Below are 17,605 nucleotides of genomic sequence, written 5' to 3'. Positions count from 1 at the left end.
CAACCGGCCATGACTGGGAGTCCCATAGGGCGGCACACAGTGTCGTTAGGGTTTGGCCGGGGTAGGCCGTCATTGTAAATACGAATTTGTTCTTAACTGACTTGCCTAGTTAAATATGAATATTAAAAAGAGGATAAGTTCATTAGAGTTACCAGCCTCAGAAATTGCAGCCCAAATAAAGGCTTCACAGAGTTCAAGTAACAGACATCTCAAAATAGACTGTTCAGAGGAGACTGCGTGAATCAGGCCTTCCTGGTTGAATTGCTGCAAAGAAACCACTACTAAAGGACACAAATAATAAGAAGAGACTTGCTTGGATCAAGAAACACAAATCAAATGAAATAAAATGTATTTGTCACATACATATGGTTAGCAGATGTTAATGCAAGTGTAGCGAAATGCTTGTGCTTCTTGTTCCGACCATGCAGTAATATCTAACAAGTAATCTAACCTAACAATTTCACAGCAACTACCTTATACACACAAGTGTAAAGGAATGAATAAGAATATGTGCATAAAAATATATGAATAAGCGATGACCGAAAAGCATAGGCAAGATGCAGTAGATGGTATAGAGTACAGTATATACATATGAGATGAGTAATGTAGGGTATGTAAACATTATATAAAGTGGCATTGGTTAAAGTGGCTAGTGATACATTTATTACATCAATTTTTCATTATTAAAGTGGCTAGAGATGAGTCAGTATGTTGGCAGCAGCCACTCAATGTTAGTGATGGCTGTTTAACAGTCTGATGGCCTTGAGATAGAAGCTGTTTTTTTCAGTCTCTCGGTCCCCGCTTTGATGCACCTGTACTGACCTTGCCTTCTGGATGATAGCGGGGTGAACAGGCAGTGGCTCGGGTGGTTGTTGTCCTTAATTATCTTTATGGCCTTCCTGTGACATCGGGTGGTGTAGGTGTCCTGGAGGGCAGGTAGTTTGCCCCCGGTGATGCGTTGTGCAGACCTCACTACCCTCTGGAGAGCCTTACGGTTGTGGGCGGAGCAGTTGCCGTACCAGGCGGTGATACAGCCCAACAGGATGCTCTCGATTGTGTGTCTGTAAAAGTTTGTGAGTGTTTTTGGTGACAAGCCGAATTTCTTCAGCCTCCTGAGGTTGAAGAGGCGCTGCTGCGCCTTCTTCACCACTCTGTCTGTGTTGGTGGACCATTTCAGTTTGTCCGTGATATGTACCCCGAGGAACTTAAAACTTTCCACAAGCAATGGACATTAGAACGGTGGAAATTTAAGATTTTAGGTTCCAACCGTCTTGTCGTTGTGAGACGCAGAGTAGGTGAATGGATGATCTCCGCATGTGTGGTTCCTACCGTGAAGCATGGAGGAGGTGTGATGGTGTGGGAGTGCTTTGCTGGTAACACTGTCAGTGATTTATTTACAATTCAAGGCACACTTAACCAGCATGGCTACCACAGCATTCTGCAGCGATATCAATTGTTTTTCAACAGGACAATGACAAACACACCTCCCAGGCTGTGTAAGGGCTATTTGACCAAGAAGGAGAGTGATGGAGTGCTGCATCAGATGGCCTGGCCTCCACAATCACTGACCTCAACCCAATTGAGATGGTTTGGGATGAGTTGGACCGCAGAGGGAAGGAAAAGCAGCCAACAAGTGCTCAGCATATGTGGGAACTCCTTCAAGATGATTGGAAAAGCATTCCAGGTGAAGCTGGTTGAGAGATTGCCAAGATTGTGCAAAGCTGTCATCAAGGCAAAGGGTGGCTACTTTGAAGTATCTCAAATATAAAATATATTTTTGATTTGTTTAACACTTTTTTGGTTACTACAGCCGTGGCCAAAAGTTTTGAGAATGACACAAATATTAATTTCCACAAGGTTTGCTGCTTCAGTGTCTTTAGATATTTTTGTCAGATGTTACTATGGAATACTGAAGTATAATTACAAGCATTTCATAAGTGTCAAAGGCTTTTTATTGACAATTACATGAAATTGATGCAAAGAGTCAATATTTGCAGTGTTGACCCTTCTTTTTCAAGACCTCTGCAATCTGCTCTGGCATGCTTTCAATTAACTTCTGGGCCACATCCTGACTGATGGCAGCCCATTCTTGCATAATCAATGCTTGGAGTTTGTCAGAATTTGTGGGGTTTTGTTTGTCTACCTGTCTCTTGAGGATTGACCACAAGTTCTCAATGGGATTAAGGTCTGGGGAGTTTCCTGGCCATGGACACAAAATATCGATGTTTTGTTCCCCGAGCCACTTAGTTATCACTTTTGCCTTTTGGTAAGGTGCTCCATCATGCTGGAATAGGCATTGTTCGACACCAAACTTTTCCTGGATGGTTGGGAGAAGTTGCTCTCGGAGGATGTGTTGGTACCATTCTTTATTCATGGCTGTGTTCTTAGGCAAAATTGTGAGTGAGCCCACTCCCTTGGCTGAGAACCAACCCCACACATGAATGGTCTCAGGATGCTTTACTGTTGGCATGACACAGAACTGATGGTAGCGCTCACCCTTTCTTCTCCGAACAAGCTTTTTTTCCGGATGCCGCATACAATCGGAAATGGGGATTCATCAGAGAAAATGACTTCCTCAGCAGTCCAATCCCTGTACCTTTTGCAGAATATCAGTCTGTCCCTGATGTTGTTCCTGGAGAGAAGTGGCTTCTTTGCTGCCCTACTGACATGATGTCAGCTGGTCCTTTTGTGGCAGGGCTGAAATGCAGTGGAAATGTTTTTTGGGGATTCAGTTCATTTGCATGGCAAAGAGGGACTTTGCAATTAATTGCAATTCACCTGATCACTCTTCATAACATTCTGGAGGATATGCAAATTGCCATCATACAAACTGAGGCAGCAGACTGTGAAAATTAATATTTGTGTCATTCTCAAAACTTTTGGCCACGACTGTACATGATTCCATATGTGTTATTTCATAGTTTTGATGTCTTCACTATTATTCTACAATGTAGAAAATAGTTGTTTTTTTTAAACAAAAAAAACTTGAATGAGTAGATGTGTCCAAACTTTTGACTGGTACTGTACATTTTTTGGGAATACATCTTACATTGTTTGATATCATTTTACATACCTAACTTAATTAATCCACTGAGAGGAGAAATAAAAAAAACAGTTGAACAAATTTGCCCCAGTTCTTCAGATGAAAAAATAAATAAACATACCCCCAGAAATAATGCAAAACATGAATAAATATATCTAAGAAGAAAAAATCCACAGTTACAGTACATAGACTTTGGGTGAATGCAAAAGCAGTAAAAGTAAATTGGGTCTCAACATTGAGCCGTTAAATATCGTAAATACACTAATAGAGGACCAATGTCACAGTGAAGAATTCCAAATGGGTCAATTACAACTATAGTGATACGTCTCGCAACATGTATACTGTATCTCTATATACTGTACCCTCAGGTCAAAATATGCAATGAAACCATTCTTCAGTAAGAAATCTGCATGCTGGGTCCAATTAAGGCCTGTTTGGCTGTGTGATGACATGCAGCCCTTCAGGGGCTCCTTCTCCCGGGTAGCATGACTGCAGCTTCCTTTTTATCGACAAGCACGCAACAGAACAACACAGATTTTCTCTACGAAAGCGAGCCATTCAAAAGGTTTTGCACTCTCTCTCCTTCTCTCTTGACTATCCTAGTAGGCTCACTGAGGGAGTCTTCGTGGGGCTCGTCTTGTTACGGGATTTTTGTGTTTAATGACTAAAATATGTATAAATTTGACTTAGAATTATAACTCATAAATGTTGAATGTTATGTGTTCCTTGTTTAGAAAGAATGGGTTTATCTTCAGACAGGCTAGAATGATGTCTCTACCCAGGGAGGGGAAAGACCTTGGGTTGGTTGTAGATAGTTTAACAGGTGGCAGACAGTAATGAGAACTCGAACTGTATTGCCATTGTATCCGAGAGGAGGTTGGACATTAAAACCTATGACATCATCTTTATTATATAACCTGATGTAATTTGTACTATGATTCAGTACTCTCGAGAATAAACACTATTGATTGATTGATTTTAAGACTGGTATCTGTCCATTTTATGCTGATAATTATCTTACAAATTCTTATTTATGGGCAGAGTGTTTTAATTGAATTGGTTAATAAACAGGAATCAAAATTCCTTTAACACATCTACAGACAGGGTTTTGGATCTTCTCCCATTTCAAAGACAAACATTACATTTCAGAGTGTTTTTGATGTTTCAACTTTCTGTTCTTCTGATTTTGATACAAAATACAAAGATACAAAGGTCTCATGCCTGTTTGTACAACTGCTTTCAGTTGATGTCACTGATCAAGGTCTAACACTGTATGGGGTCAATTGCAGATTGGCCGCACACACGCACACACACACACACACATTCCATCACTACCTTGAACATGATAGAGGCGTAGAGTGTGCGTCACATGGTCGAAGGTAGTGGTGATCTCAGAGAACACAGATCCCTTGGTAACCCGTATCACTGGAGGCCGAGCGGGAGAGTACATCTGGAGGAGCACAGAAAATCAACGGGGATCAAACCACTCATAACACCATCTCCCATCCATCCTCTGCCAATAATACCCCCTACAGAGAGTGTGCCGGCAAGGGAGCACAAATAAGGGAGAAAAGAGAGGGAAACTGTGGTAACAGAACTATTCTCTGATTCAGAGGGGTTGAGTTAAATGCAGAAGACACATTTCGGTTGAATGCATTCCATTGTGCAGTTGACTTGGTATCTCCTTTCCCTTTCCTGTAAGAGCTGAAAGCACTCTCTTCTTTACAAGGTTTCAGTGCAGCTGTAACGCTACACGTTGGACAAAGGAGAATCAATCATGTTGAATAAAGTTGCCGAGTTACCTTGGCTTCCCCGTCGGGAAGGAACAAGTAGGCTCCGCTTTTATCTCGGTTGCTGGTTGTGCCGTACCACGCAAACTCCACCTTGATCTGGTGTTCTGAGCCGTCCTCTTTCAGCTTCAATCTCTGAGGACGTCAGTCAGAAGAAGGTCGGATTCAACACTTGCATCATCACCATTACATTGGCAGCTTGACATGAATAAAGAGAGCTGACGGATAAACCGTCGTAATACTACACAGACTGTATCCTGTGTTGTTGAGGTGGTTTTGTGAACAACGTGGTGAGCTTGTGTGACGACTAATCTCGCCTGAGACCTGAAGACTTGTTTTGTTTCCGAGAACTCAAGCCTACGCTTTAGCTCAGAGGAAGAATGTAGTCCTCTGTCACACAGACGACCCTGGTTTGATACCATGTCAGTACCATTAACAGTCTAGAAGTGTGATACATTCCTTGCGACCTTTCAGTGCAGGTCACAGTCACTAAATACTTCATGACTCTGGTTCAGTGCTAATATTAGAATAGGCTTGAATTATTGTCGCGTCGGTCACCACGACTATAGTATGGGATTGATTGAAGCTCAATGTAAATTCAAATCTCTCTAGCATCCTATCTAAGCCAATATGACACCAATGTCTAAGAAACTTCTAAACACACTCCCCGCCTCTCGTCATGATCCGTCCGGCCATTACCGAGAACCACTATACCGGATTTCTGACAGGGTTGTTAACGTTAGGGTTGTCAGACAATTTTTTGCCCAAACCTAGCTCAGTTTTTAGATGTCGATAGGTGACTTATATCCATTTGGATTTAATATGTTTGTAGGTGTAACAGTTTTTATTAAATTCACAATTTACTGCCCTCGCATGCACATTTAATTTTAATTTAACCTTTATTTAACTAGGCAAGTCAGTTAAGAACAAATTCTTATTTACAATGACGGCCTACCGGGGTTAACTGCCTTGTTCAGGGGCAGAACGACAGATTTTTACCTTGTCAGGTCGGGGATTTGATCCAGCAACCTTTCAGTTACTAGCCCAACGCTCTAACCACTAGGCTACCTGCCACCCCTGATTCACATTTCTGCCCAATAAAAACCAACAATGTGCTACCTTTTTGTATAGTTTCTGACAATGCTAACATCTTTTCAGCCGAATCTCAGAGATCTAAAACCAGGTTGAGCAACTCGGCTGCTGCGCAACAGTAATAGCTAACTAGTAGAAGGTTAGCAGCTGAAGCTAGCTAGCTAAAACCAGTTGGATGAGAAGCAAAAAGAGGGTGCTAGCTAGCTAGGTATAGTTTGCTATGGAAGGTTTTTCATATGGCTGAAGTCATCTGTGTAAACTGCTGACTTGGACACTTGTGTGTAATCAGAGGACAAACAAATAAGCTAGCTAACAGGGATTGTAGCGTACAGGTTAGCGTCACCGTCCTGAGATTTTGACCATTCTCTTTCGTGTATAGTTTTTGACATTCCCCTCCCTTTCCCGACACACACACTGTTGCGTGCACGCACGGTGTGTGCTAATTTTCATTTATTAGGGGTCTCTTAAAACGAGAATTTGGGTTTGTTGGGCATTTTTGAGTGGCAAGGGACAGGGAGTGTGACGTGTACGTAGTACTAGAGTGCGCGTCTTGCTACTACGGAGGAGATAACGGTGGAGAGACCAGCTCTCAATCTCTCAAGGAGGACGTCGTTGCCCTCATCCGTCAGATGCACGCCATCCCTACGGTACATCCCAGGGACACACTGCTTAATGGCAGAGACTTGCGCATAGGCAGACTTATCAGCTCTGCAGTTGAATTGTTAAACAAGCATTTGATTACCCCCTCTCCTGACGTGCACACAAGAGCAGTGGACCTCTACACCAATCTTCGTGCTGCAGGGAATGCCCCCGCCTGCTTAATGGCCAGGATAGATGCCATTTATAAATGTGGGAATGTGTTCTCTTTTACTGGAGTTGGACTGCTGTGTACATTACTAAGAACATTTGTAGCTAAAGGATTAGACCGCCTATCCAATGTCAGATTTGTAAATATGTATTCTTAAAAATATTTTGTACAGGTGTGGTAGAACTGTGCTTGAACAAGAAAGCCTGCATAACCTTGTAGCTCTTCGAGAGCAATCGTGGCCATGCCTGAATTGTATGTACAACGTTTACTATATCTGATGAATGTACATTTGATTGTAAATCTCGTTTTTTGTAATAACTCATTGTTGTTTACAGGTAATGTAGTACTATGCCTTTCTTCAGTAGTAGTCACCTTCTGGTGTAAAAACCTTGGAAATGAAAAACAATAAAACACTGTTTTAGGTGAGAAGTCGGCATTGATCTGAAATTCACCTGAGCACCACAATGCGTACTTCACCTATGCTCTACCAAGGTTTTACATCTTTGACCTACTACAGTAGCTAGGTTTGTCTATTTTACTTCCAGCGATGTGAAAGCAGATTGCTCTGGATTCAAACCTTCTCAAACAGCCTAATTCATACTATTCAGAGGGATAATGGACTTTGCAGTGTCCTGCTATTAAAATAATATATATCATTAGTATGTCTGTATTTTTCAGATACAGGCCTATTCTAAATGTGTATTATTGTAGCGTCATCATCTGTAATGCAAAAATAAATACAAAATACACGTATTACTTTAAGCTACATAGTCTTTTGACAAAGGCGATAAACTGCCCATTGATCAGCACAGCAGTTGATAAAACAGGGGCCATGTTTGAAAAACAAGTGGTTCTGTAAATACTACACAGGTAAGCTAACGGTGACAGAAGTGCGGAATGCAGACATGCTCTATAGACCTCTATATCTGTATGAGTGACTGAGTCGAACACACCACCTCCTGTTCTTATGTTGGGTACCTACTCACTCCAAAATATGTTACGAAATATGTCTTTTTCAATGACATGTATTGTTAAAATAAAGGTTTAAGGAAATACAGGCAGGCACCACATTACTACAAGACAAAATAGCTCACTCGATCAAGCCTGATGGTGTTGTAAGTATAAAAGCAAAGCTTGCTTTCATATAATAAAACAAAAGCATGAAAAGGTAGTGGAATGGGGGTCTTAGTGTGGGGTGGGAAGAATGCAATACATTAGCTTGTATGTGGTACAAATCACATTATTCTGGGACCACCTCCTCTAAGAGTATGAATTAGGCTGTTTGAGAAGGTTTGAAGCAACCTGCCTACACATTGTTGTAAGTACAATAGACCAACATAGCTACCGTAGTAGGTCAAAGCTGTGTGCTGGAAAACCTTGGTAGAGCATGGGTGAAGTACGCATTGTGGTGCTTGTGTGAATTTCCTTTCTTTTTCGGCTTCAGACCAATGCCTACTTCTCACTTAAAACGTAGTTTTTGGTATTTAATTATATAGCACTTTTGCAGGAGTTCTGCGTTATGCCCTGCTGTGTTGTGAAGTGCTATGCTTTACTAAGCTATGCTATACTTTACTAAGCTATGCTATGCTTTCCTATGCTATTCTTTACTATGCTATGCTTTACTAAACTATGCTATGTTATGCTTTACTGTGTATGTCTTACCTCCATCAGGCCGGTGGTGGTGGAGCTCCAGACCTGGAGGTGGGGGTTGTGGATGCTGAGGGGGGTGGAGGCGTCCTGGGGGATGTTGACCGTGAAGTGCTTCATGTTGACGGACAGCTCGCCGCTCTGCCTGAAGAAGACGTATTCTGCAGTCTCTGCTCTGCCGCTCGCAGCCTTACCTAACTGGTACACCCCAAGACCCAGCGCTGGCACCTGCGCTATGAACGACAACTGAGCCCAAGAGAAAACACCATAACATGAGATAATGTGGGGGAAAGCATACATGAACATAAAAATATAAAAAACACTATGAACTGGTAACACATTGGTAATCAATCTCCAATTAATCTCCAATTAATCTCTGTGGTGACCTCATAGTCCTACCTGACACTGCCATTATAAAAAAATATCGATAAATAACATTCACATGGATAAATAAAGGCTAAATACAAACACTGATGACAAAAAAATTGACAATTGTACCTGGAAGGCCTCTGTGGAGGCTGTGGTGGGTTCGTCCCACACAGCGCTGACTTGAGCGGGGACGGGATGACCTTGGTCTGTGACCACACGCACGTGGGGAGTGTTCACATACACAGTCACCACTGACGTGCGGTCCTGCTCCGTGGGGTTGTAGATGACCACAGACCTGGAGGAAAATAGACAGGTTGGTACGAGTTGCTAATGCTTTGAAAAGTCTGAAAGGCAAATTGGTCATAAAAAAAAGATTTCACAGCTGTCATCAGGTTTAATGTTGTTCAACCTGACCAGACTATAACTTCCTGTATTTATTCTAAATCATATTTGCAATATGAAAGGGGTCATAATATCAGCCAGAATGTGAAAGGGAAAAGGGAGGAAGATTTGTACCTAGGCTGTGAGCTGATTTTCAGAACTGTTTTTCGAGGCAGGGCATCTTGAGCAGGCTGGATATCATCCTGAGAGAAATGTGCATGAGATTAGAGTTGATTTGCAAAAGAACACCAATCTGGTATAGCTACACCAACAGGCAGTCCACAGGCTATATCCAGTTCTTATAGACTCATTTCCCCCCAAAATATTTAATTTTGTTTTTGTGGTATTGGTCATGGTTTTCAAAACGGAAAAGCTATTTAAACATCTAAGGCTCATTCACTTGAACACAATTTTCATTAGGTTTGGGTGAGTGAGATGCATATCAAGCGTCTTTTCGGCTGCTGTAGCGAAACAAGGAAGTGGAAGAGGTTACATTACTCTGAAAATTGATGTTGACTTCCTGCCCGGGCAATTTGCATATTCAAATCCTGATGTTGTGCCTCCTTCAGGGATTTGGCCGAAAGTAGAGTCTGGTAAACACTTCAAATGTAGCTATTGCATGCCTTTCACTCCCTACACCACCACCATAAACTGTCACCCTTTGAAAATCACTATACTAATCTGAAATGTTGCAATGTACAATCAACTAACTACCTTGTGTTTCAACACTGAAATTAAAACGCCAATGTTTTTTTCCACTCACCATTTGAAGGAAGGCCTTTGAGGGATTGTAACTGTATGCACTTTTGTCCTTCAGCACCAGCCAGTGAGCAGAGTTGACGATCACTTGTTTCAAATTCAAAATGGAATGAAACAATCTGAGAAGGGAGATTTGTTCTAATTAAATGCCCAGAGGAAAGCAGTCAAATTTCTGAGTCAAATATATAGTGTTTCACTTTCATTTAACCAATGTCTACAGCACGATGCTGGTAAGAATCACAAAACCATGTCGGTGCAATCCATTAAATGATTGATTAATCCGTGTGTTCATGTTTGAACTGCATCTCTCCCCATCAAATAAGACAATGAAAATGAATAAAACAAGCAATATAAAAAAAAGTGATACCTGGTACCGTAGTCGATCACTACCAAGTCCTTGCCGGTGCCTGCGATAGCGTCATGGTGCTGGAACAGGCCCAGGTTCCTCCTGGCTTCAGTGAGCAGTCTGTAATTCTCCACAGCCGGAAAATCATTCCGCTTCCCAGACCTCCTAATATTGGCCAGGGTGAGGGAGTAGATGATTTCAGCAGCCCTGAAGGACAGACAGAGAGAATAGTTATTTTCTTCAGTATGCCTTTCCATGACACCAAGATAGGAAACGTTTTGAACAGGGAGATGCTACAGTGCCTTCAGAAAGTATTCAGACCCTTTGAATTTTTCCACATTTTGTTACATTACAGCCTTATTCTCAATTATTATTTTTTTTTTTTAATATTCAGCAATCTACAGCAATCCCCATAATTCCAAAGTGAAGGGTTTTTAGAAATGTTTGCAAATGTATTAAAAATAAAAAAACAGAAATACATTTGCATTACATTTTTACATTTAAGTCATTTAGCAGACGCTCTTATCCAGAGCGACTTACAAATTGGAAAGTTCATACATATTCATCCTGGTCCCCCCGTGGGAATTGAACCCTGGTCCCCCCGTGGGAATTGAACCCACAACCCTGGCGTTGCAAGCGCCATGCTCTACCAACTGAGCCACACGGGACCACATACAATATTTACATAAGTATTCAGACCTTATGCTATGAGACTCGAAATTGAGCTCAGGTGCATCCTGTTTCCGTTGATCATCCTTGAGATGTGTACACAACTTGGAGTCCACCTGTGGTACATTCAATTGATTGGACGTGATTTGAAAAGGTGCACACCTGTTTATATAAGGTCCCCCAGTTGACAGTGCCTGTCAGAGCAAAAACCAAGCCATGAAGTTGAAGGAATTGTCCGTAGAGCTCCAAGACGGGATTGTGTCAAAGCACACATCTGGGAAAGGGTAACGAAAAATTTCTGCTGAATTGAAGGTCCCCAAGAACACAGTGGCAACCATCATGGAAGAAGTTCTTCCTAGAGCTGCCCGCACGACCAAACTGAGCAATCGGGGGTAGAAGGGCCTTGGTCAGGGAGGTGACCAAGAACCCGATGGTCACAATGACAGAGCTCTAGAGTTCCTCTGTGGAGATGGGAGAACCTTCCAGAAGGACAACCATCTCTGCAGCACTCCACCAATCAGGCCTTTATGGTAGAGTGGCCTGATGGAATCCACCCCTCAGTAAAAGGCACATGACAGCCCACTTGGAGTTTGCTAAAAGGCACCTAAAGAACTCAGACCATGAGAAACAAGATTCTCTGGTCTAATGAAACCAAGATTGAACTCTTTGGCCTGAATGCCAAGCGTCACTTCTGGAGGGAACCTGGTGGTGAAGCATGGTGGTGGCAGCATCAGGCTGTGGGGATGTTTTTCAGTGGCAGGGACTGGGGGACTAGTCAGGACCGAGGCAAAGATGAACGAAGCAAAGTACAGAGAGATCCTTAATGAAAACCTGCTCTAGAGCGCACAGGACCACAGATTGGGGTGAAGGTTCACCTTCTAACAGGACAACAACCCTAAGTACACAGCCAAGACAACGCAGGAGTGGCTTTGAGGCAAGTCTCTGAATGTCATTGAGTGGCCCAGTCAGAGCATGGACATCTCTGGAGAGACCTGAAATAGCTGTGTAGCAATGCTCCCCATCCAACCTGACAGAGCTTGAGCGGATCTGCCGAGAAGAATGGGAGAAACTCCCCAAATACAGGTGCGCCAAGCTTGTAGCATCATACACAAGAAGACTCAAGCCTGTAATCGCAGCCAAAGTTGCTTCAACAAAATACTGAGTAAAGGGTCTGAATACTTATGTAAATGTGATATTTCAGTTTAAAAATATTTATAAATGAGCAAAAATGTCTAAATCCTGTTTTTGCTATTTCATTATTGGGTATTGTGTGCAGATTGATGAGATGAAAAACAAACAATTTAATCAATTCTAGAATAAGGCTGTAACCTAACAAAATGTGGAAAAAGTCAAGGGGTCTGACTACTTTCCAAAGGCACTGTATATGATTTGTCCAATAAGACCACAGACTTTTGTTTTCCATTGCAAAAACTTTTGCTTTGTTCACTCATTTCAGTGCATTCAGTGAAGTGACAAATAGTTGTTGATATATGGGTCATCATGGGCCAAGAGCGTAAGAAAAGTACTCCAAATTGACCACAGTTGGAAATCTCCCGTATTTGATTGCAATCAGAGTCTCAGCTTGTGTTATGGAACCTGTTTAACCCCCGAGCCACAACAATGAAAACTGAGCTGCTCTTCTCCTAAAATAGAGGTCTTTTCATTTTCTCTAGATAGGGCTGTGGCGGTAATGACATTTTGTCAGTCGGTGATTGTCAAGCAAATAACTGCCGTTCTCATGGTAATTGACCGTTAATGAACATAAACAAATTTAGCATGTCCTGGCTTCCACGCATAGTGACTTGACTGCCCTGTGACAATCAGAATGGGTCAGATCAGCTTGGCGGTGGATGACAGTAGCCAGGCCCTCTCTCACCCACAGAAGGCGGGAGGGAGCTGCTGGAGGGTTGACAGTTCACACCCTGTTGTAAATTACAGGAGGAGAGGACTCTCCTTTGTCCTCTCCAGTATTAACCAAAGGAATCCCTTTGTTAACAGACAGTCTTCCCGCCGAAACTCTAACAGTTTCTAAAGCGAATACTGGAACAATATTTCTAACATAAGAACGTGGGGAATGGTCAGTGGTGAATAATCATTTCAAATGGATTGTTATTTTGTGATGTCATTAAAAATGGTATAAAGGAAATACTGTAACTTGGAAAGTATATCCCCTTTATCTGTCAAGTTTCCATCAAATACATGCATATAATATGAAGAATTATGAAAGTATTAAGTAGGAATGTGATTTTAGGAGCCATAAGAGAATCTATCTCCTATAAACTGTACATAAAGTAGACACCCCCTGAGTGAGGTCAGAGAGTGTGTCAGTGTCACGTGTGCTCCCTCTCCGGTCTCTAGGTCACCAGGCTGCTTGTTATGGCGCACACCTGTCACCATCGTTACACGCACCTGTGCTTCATCAGACTCACCTGGACTCCATCACCTCCTTGCTTACCTGCCCTATTTATGTCACTCCCTTTGGTTGCTTCCCCAGGCGTGATTGTTTCTGTTCCTGTGTCATGTCTGTGTGTTGTTCATGTTTCTCCTTTTGTATTATGGTGTGTTTATTTATTAAAAAACTCACTCCCTGAACTTGCTTCCCAACTCTCAGCGCACATCGTTACAGTCAGACTGACGGAACCATCCACTTCGGCCAGAGTGCATAAAAGGATTGGTAACGAAATTAACATTAGACCAGAAAAACGTGAGGCGGTAGCCTACACGTTTGAAATGGTTGGAACTTTGAACCTCAACATGAGGTAAAGAAAAAATAAACTCACCTCCCAGACTAGACCAGAATATCGCCAAGCTGCAGCTGTGCATGTAAAGTGGTTCAAACTCTGACTATAAACACGAGGTGAAGAGAGGAGAAAACTCCCCTCTCGGACAATCACTGGTACAGCTGATTAGCTGTCCTAAGTCAAATATCTAGAAAAGTTAATTTAAGTGGGACCATCCTATTACTCTTCAAATCATCCAACTGTACTACTCTCCTCAAATCACCGTAGTGCGCTACTCTCATTACCCCACTGGAACCATCGACACGGCTGGCTTGCCTATCTTCAAATAAGCAGCTTCAGGAGCGAATGGAACAGAGTGAACTCTTAATGGTCTGTTCAGGACTACATGACGGACAAAGACATTCACACATAAATACATTCATGATTTCTTATTCCAAAAGGGTGGTGGTTCGTGTGCAAAGTATATGATTACTGTGAGAATAGTTTTTGAAAATGTATCAATGATAAGTGTCTCTTTCTCTCTTTTTCTCTCTCTCCCTCTCCATGTTGTTATGTTAAAAGCCACCATATTGTGTCAGTCCACTAGAGAACTTTAATCATGTATGAAGTGTGTATGTTTAATCTGTGTTATTATTTAGTTAGCTAGTAAATAAATAATTAAACCAATTTATGTAGTACTGAATCATAAGTAAGGCTGGCGTTTTTGCAGATCCAAGAAGGTTACGACTGTTCAGAATGATGATATGATAAAAGGTTATCATTGATATGTTGACTGATTTATGGATGTGATAGGTAAGATCTTCAGAGTTTAATTTGGGAGATGGTAACTCTTTAAACAGTTGTCCTTATGTTAGGCCCTGATCTGGCTATGGCTGTGGGCTACATATGGCTGTGCACTACATTAGTTAATTTAGCAGAAAAGATTTGCTTATAATTGTGTGTCAAGAAGCAGTGCGGCTTGGCGGGGTCATGTTTCGGAGGACTCGTGGCTCTTGACCGCCGCCTCTCCCGAGTTCGTACGGGAGTTGCAGCGATGGGACAAGACTGTAACTACCAATTGGATATCACGAAAAAGTGGTAAAAAGTACAAAAAAAACAAAAAACAAATGTATACCAGCTCTACACCCATGGTAAAGCGGATTAATGTGCTTAATTTTAAGAAGTTATTTGTCCACTTTAGTCGTGATACAAACCTTACCAAAACTACATGAGGTGTGTGATTATGATTTGAAAAAGTTGCAAAAAAAACTTACTGAGCACAAGCTGGGCATCATTCACAAGTGATAATATATAATTCACAAGCGATAGGCTAATATTGTCCCCGATTAAACTATTCTTGATTTAATCTTGTCTTTACATGTACAAAAACATACATGTGTGAAATTTGTTTTGATTTAGAATGCACCATTATCATCCACCTGTCTCGAAACGGGCAGGGGATAAAAAATGTAAATAAAATAGCGAAAGGAGGACGCTTTCCTGTGGTTCATTTTCATGCCAGCCAGATAGGCTACACTCCTGTTGTAAAGAGAAGCAATGTGCTTAATATGAGTAAAGTTTAGAAATTAATATAGTAGGCCTAGCCTATAGAAAGCTGATAGGATCCTCCTCTTTTTATTAGCGGCCATCACAACTCTGTTTTCTCACGAAATTGCACAGCACAGAAATGTTGCGCAACATGAGCTCATGGGCTCTCATGAAGTATTTGATTAGATTTTTGAATACATTTGCATTGATGTCAGAGTGATTAGAGGGACAATATAGTGCTGAGTACCAGGCAGTTAGCAAGTTTGGTAGGCTACTAATGACCATCAGCAGCATCAGAGCTTGGAGAAGCCTAATTATTGCGACAAAACGGTTCACATGGAATTTGACTAGCGTCATGACTCGTGTCCGCCAGCCCTATCCCAGCCCTATCCCTAGAGAGTATCAAGGAAAACAGCTGATGGAAGTGTGTTCTCTTTAACTGCTCAAGCCCTGTAAGTGCTGTCAGGGAATCAGACACTGTCAGTGTTACAGTTTTAAAGGTCCAAAGCAGCTGCTTTTATCTCAATATCAAATCATTTCTGAGTAACAATGAGGTACTTTACTATGATGGTTTTCAATGAAAATGGTCAAAAAGAAACATAGCTTCATAGCAAGAGCAATTTCTCCAGCAAGATGTTTGACAGGACTGTCTGGGAGTGGTCTGAGTGCGGAGGAGAAAACTGAAAACTGGTTGTTATTGGCAGAAAGGTTTGGAACTCTTTCTTATTGGACTATTAACTAATTTACTGCATGGTGATGTCACCATGGAAGACTAAAACTCCAACCCACCAAAACAGACAGAAATTTCAGGCAGTCTTTTCAAACAGCTCTTACACTAAAAGGGCATTATTATCATTTTCACAATATTATTCCAAACTCATGGTGCGGAAATATACTGTATATATTAAAACCCAGGAACTGCACTGGGCTTTTAACATCACAATTCTGAGTTTGTTTTTCAGCTAGGGCTGTTATGGTGACTGTATTACCGCCACACTTGCGGTCACACGGTCAAATTCCACGTGATCGTTTAGTCATGGTAGCTAGGCTTCTCCAAATATGTGCTCCGATGCTGCTGATGGTCATTAGCTAATGACCAAATGTGCTAACTGCCAGTGCTAATGGCCTGGTACTCAGCAATCTATTGTCCCTCTAATCACTCTAAAATCAATGCAAATGCATTCAAAAATCTAATTAAACACTTAATGAGAGCCCATGAGCACATGTCACACAACAATTCTGCAGGCTATGCAATTGCGTGAGAAAACTGAGTTTTTATGGCCTCTATTAAAAAGAGGAGGATCCCATCAGCTTTCTATAATATTCAAATCAAATCAAACTTTATTTGTCACATGCGCCAAATACAACAGGTGTACCTTAGCGTGAAATGCTTACTTACAAGCCCTTAACCAACAGTGCAGTTCAAGAAAGAGTTAAGAAAATAATGACCAAATAAACTAAAGTAAAAAATTATTAAAAAGTAACACAATAAAATAACAATAACGAGTCAATGTGCGGGGGTACAGGTTAGTCGAGGTAATTTGTACATGTAGGTAGGGGGGAAGTGACTATGCATACATTTACATTTACATTTAAGTCATTTAGCAGACGCTCTTATCCAGAGCGACTTACAAATTGGTGCATTCACCTTATGACATCCAGTGGAACAGCCACTTTACAATAGTGCATCTAAATCTTTTAGGGGGGGGGGGCAGAAGGATTGCTTTACCCTATCCTAGGTATTCCTTATAGATAATGATAATGAACAGCGAGTAGCAGCAGTGTAAAAAACAAATAGAGCGGCGGGGGGGGGTCAATGTAAATAGTCCTGGTGGCCATTTGATTAATTGTTCAGCAGTCTTATGGCTTGAGGGTAGAAGCTGTTAAGGAGCCAATTGGTCCTAGCTTGGCGCTCCGGTACCACTTGCCGTGTGGTAGCAGAGAGAACAGTCTATGACTTGGGTGACTGGAGTCTTTGACAATTTTTGGGGGCTTCCTCTGACACCGCCTAGTATATAGATCCTGGATGGCAGGAAGCTTGGCCGCAGTGATGTACTGGGCCGTACGCACTACCCTCTATAGCGCCTTACGGTCAGATGCCGAGCAGTTGCCATACCAGGCGGTGATGCAACCGGTCAGAATACTCTCGAGGGTGCAGCTGTAGAACTTTTTGAGGATCTGGGGACCCATGCCAAATCTTTTCAGTCTCCTGAGGGGGAAAAGGTGTTGTCGTGACCTCTTCACGACTGTCTTGGTAATATTAAGCACATTGCTTTGCTTTACAGCAGGAGTAGAGCCTACCTGGCTGGCATGAAAATGAACCACGGGAAAAGCGTCCTTCATTTGCTAATTAAGTGCATAGATGACATGTATTTTACACCCCTGCTACTGCTCCGACAGGACGGTACATTCTAAATGTAAATGATGCCCAGC

General features: G+C 41.9%; 1 protein-coding gene across 1 annotated transcript in view; it reads right to left on the bottom strand.

Moving 5' to 3' along the window:
• The window catches only part of LOC129818755 (alpha-mannosidase 2-like), a 67,437-nt gene that overhangs the window by 10,158 nt on the left and 39,674 nt on the right, over positions 1-17,605 (bottom strand). The window contains exons 10-16 of the mRNA XM_055874964.1: positions 10,257-10,442; positions 9,894-10,008; positions 9,266-9,333; positions 8,879-9,044; positions 8,396-8,626; positions 4,846-4,968; positions 4,379-4,493 (exon numbers count right to left, since the gene is read on the bottom strand). Of these exons, the coding sequence (XP_055730939.1) occupies positions 4,379-4,493; positions 4,846-4,968; positions 8,396-8,626; positions 8,879-9,044; positions 9,266-9,333; positions 9,894-10,008; positions 10,257-10,442 (1,004 nt within the window). The remainder of the gene's footprint in view (positions 1-4,378; positions 4,494-4,845; positions 4,969-8,395; positions 8,627-8,878; positions 9,045-9,265; positions 9,334-9,893; positions 10,009-10,256; positions 10,443-17,605) is intronic.

This window comes from Salvelinus fontinalis, chromosome 21 (genome assembly GCF_029448725.1).
Source record: "Salvelinus fontinalis isolate EN_2023a chromosome 21, ASM2944872v1, whole genome shotgun sequence".
Classification (NCBI taxonomy): Eukaryota; Metazoa; Chordata; class Actinopteri; order Salmoniformes; family Salmonidae; genus Salvelinus; species Salvelinus fontinalis.
This window is presented reverse-complemented; position numbering and strand designations above follow the sequence as displayed.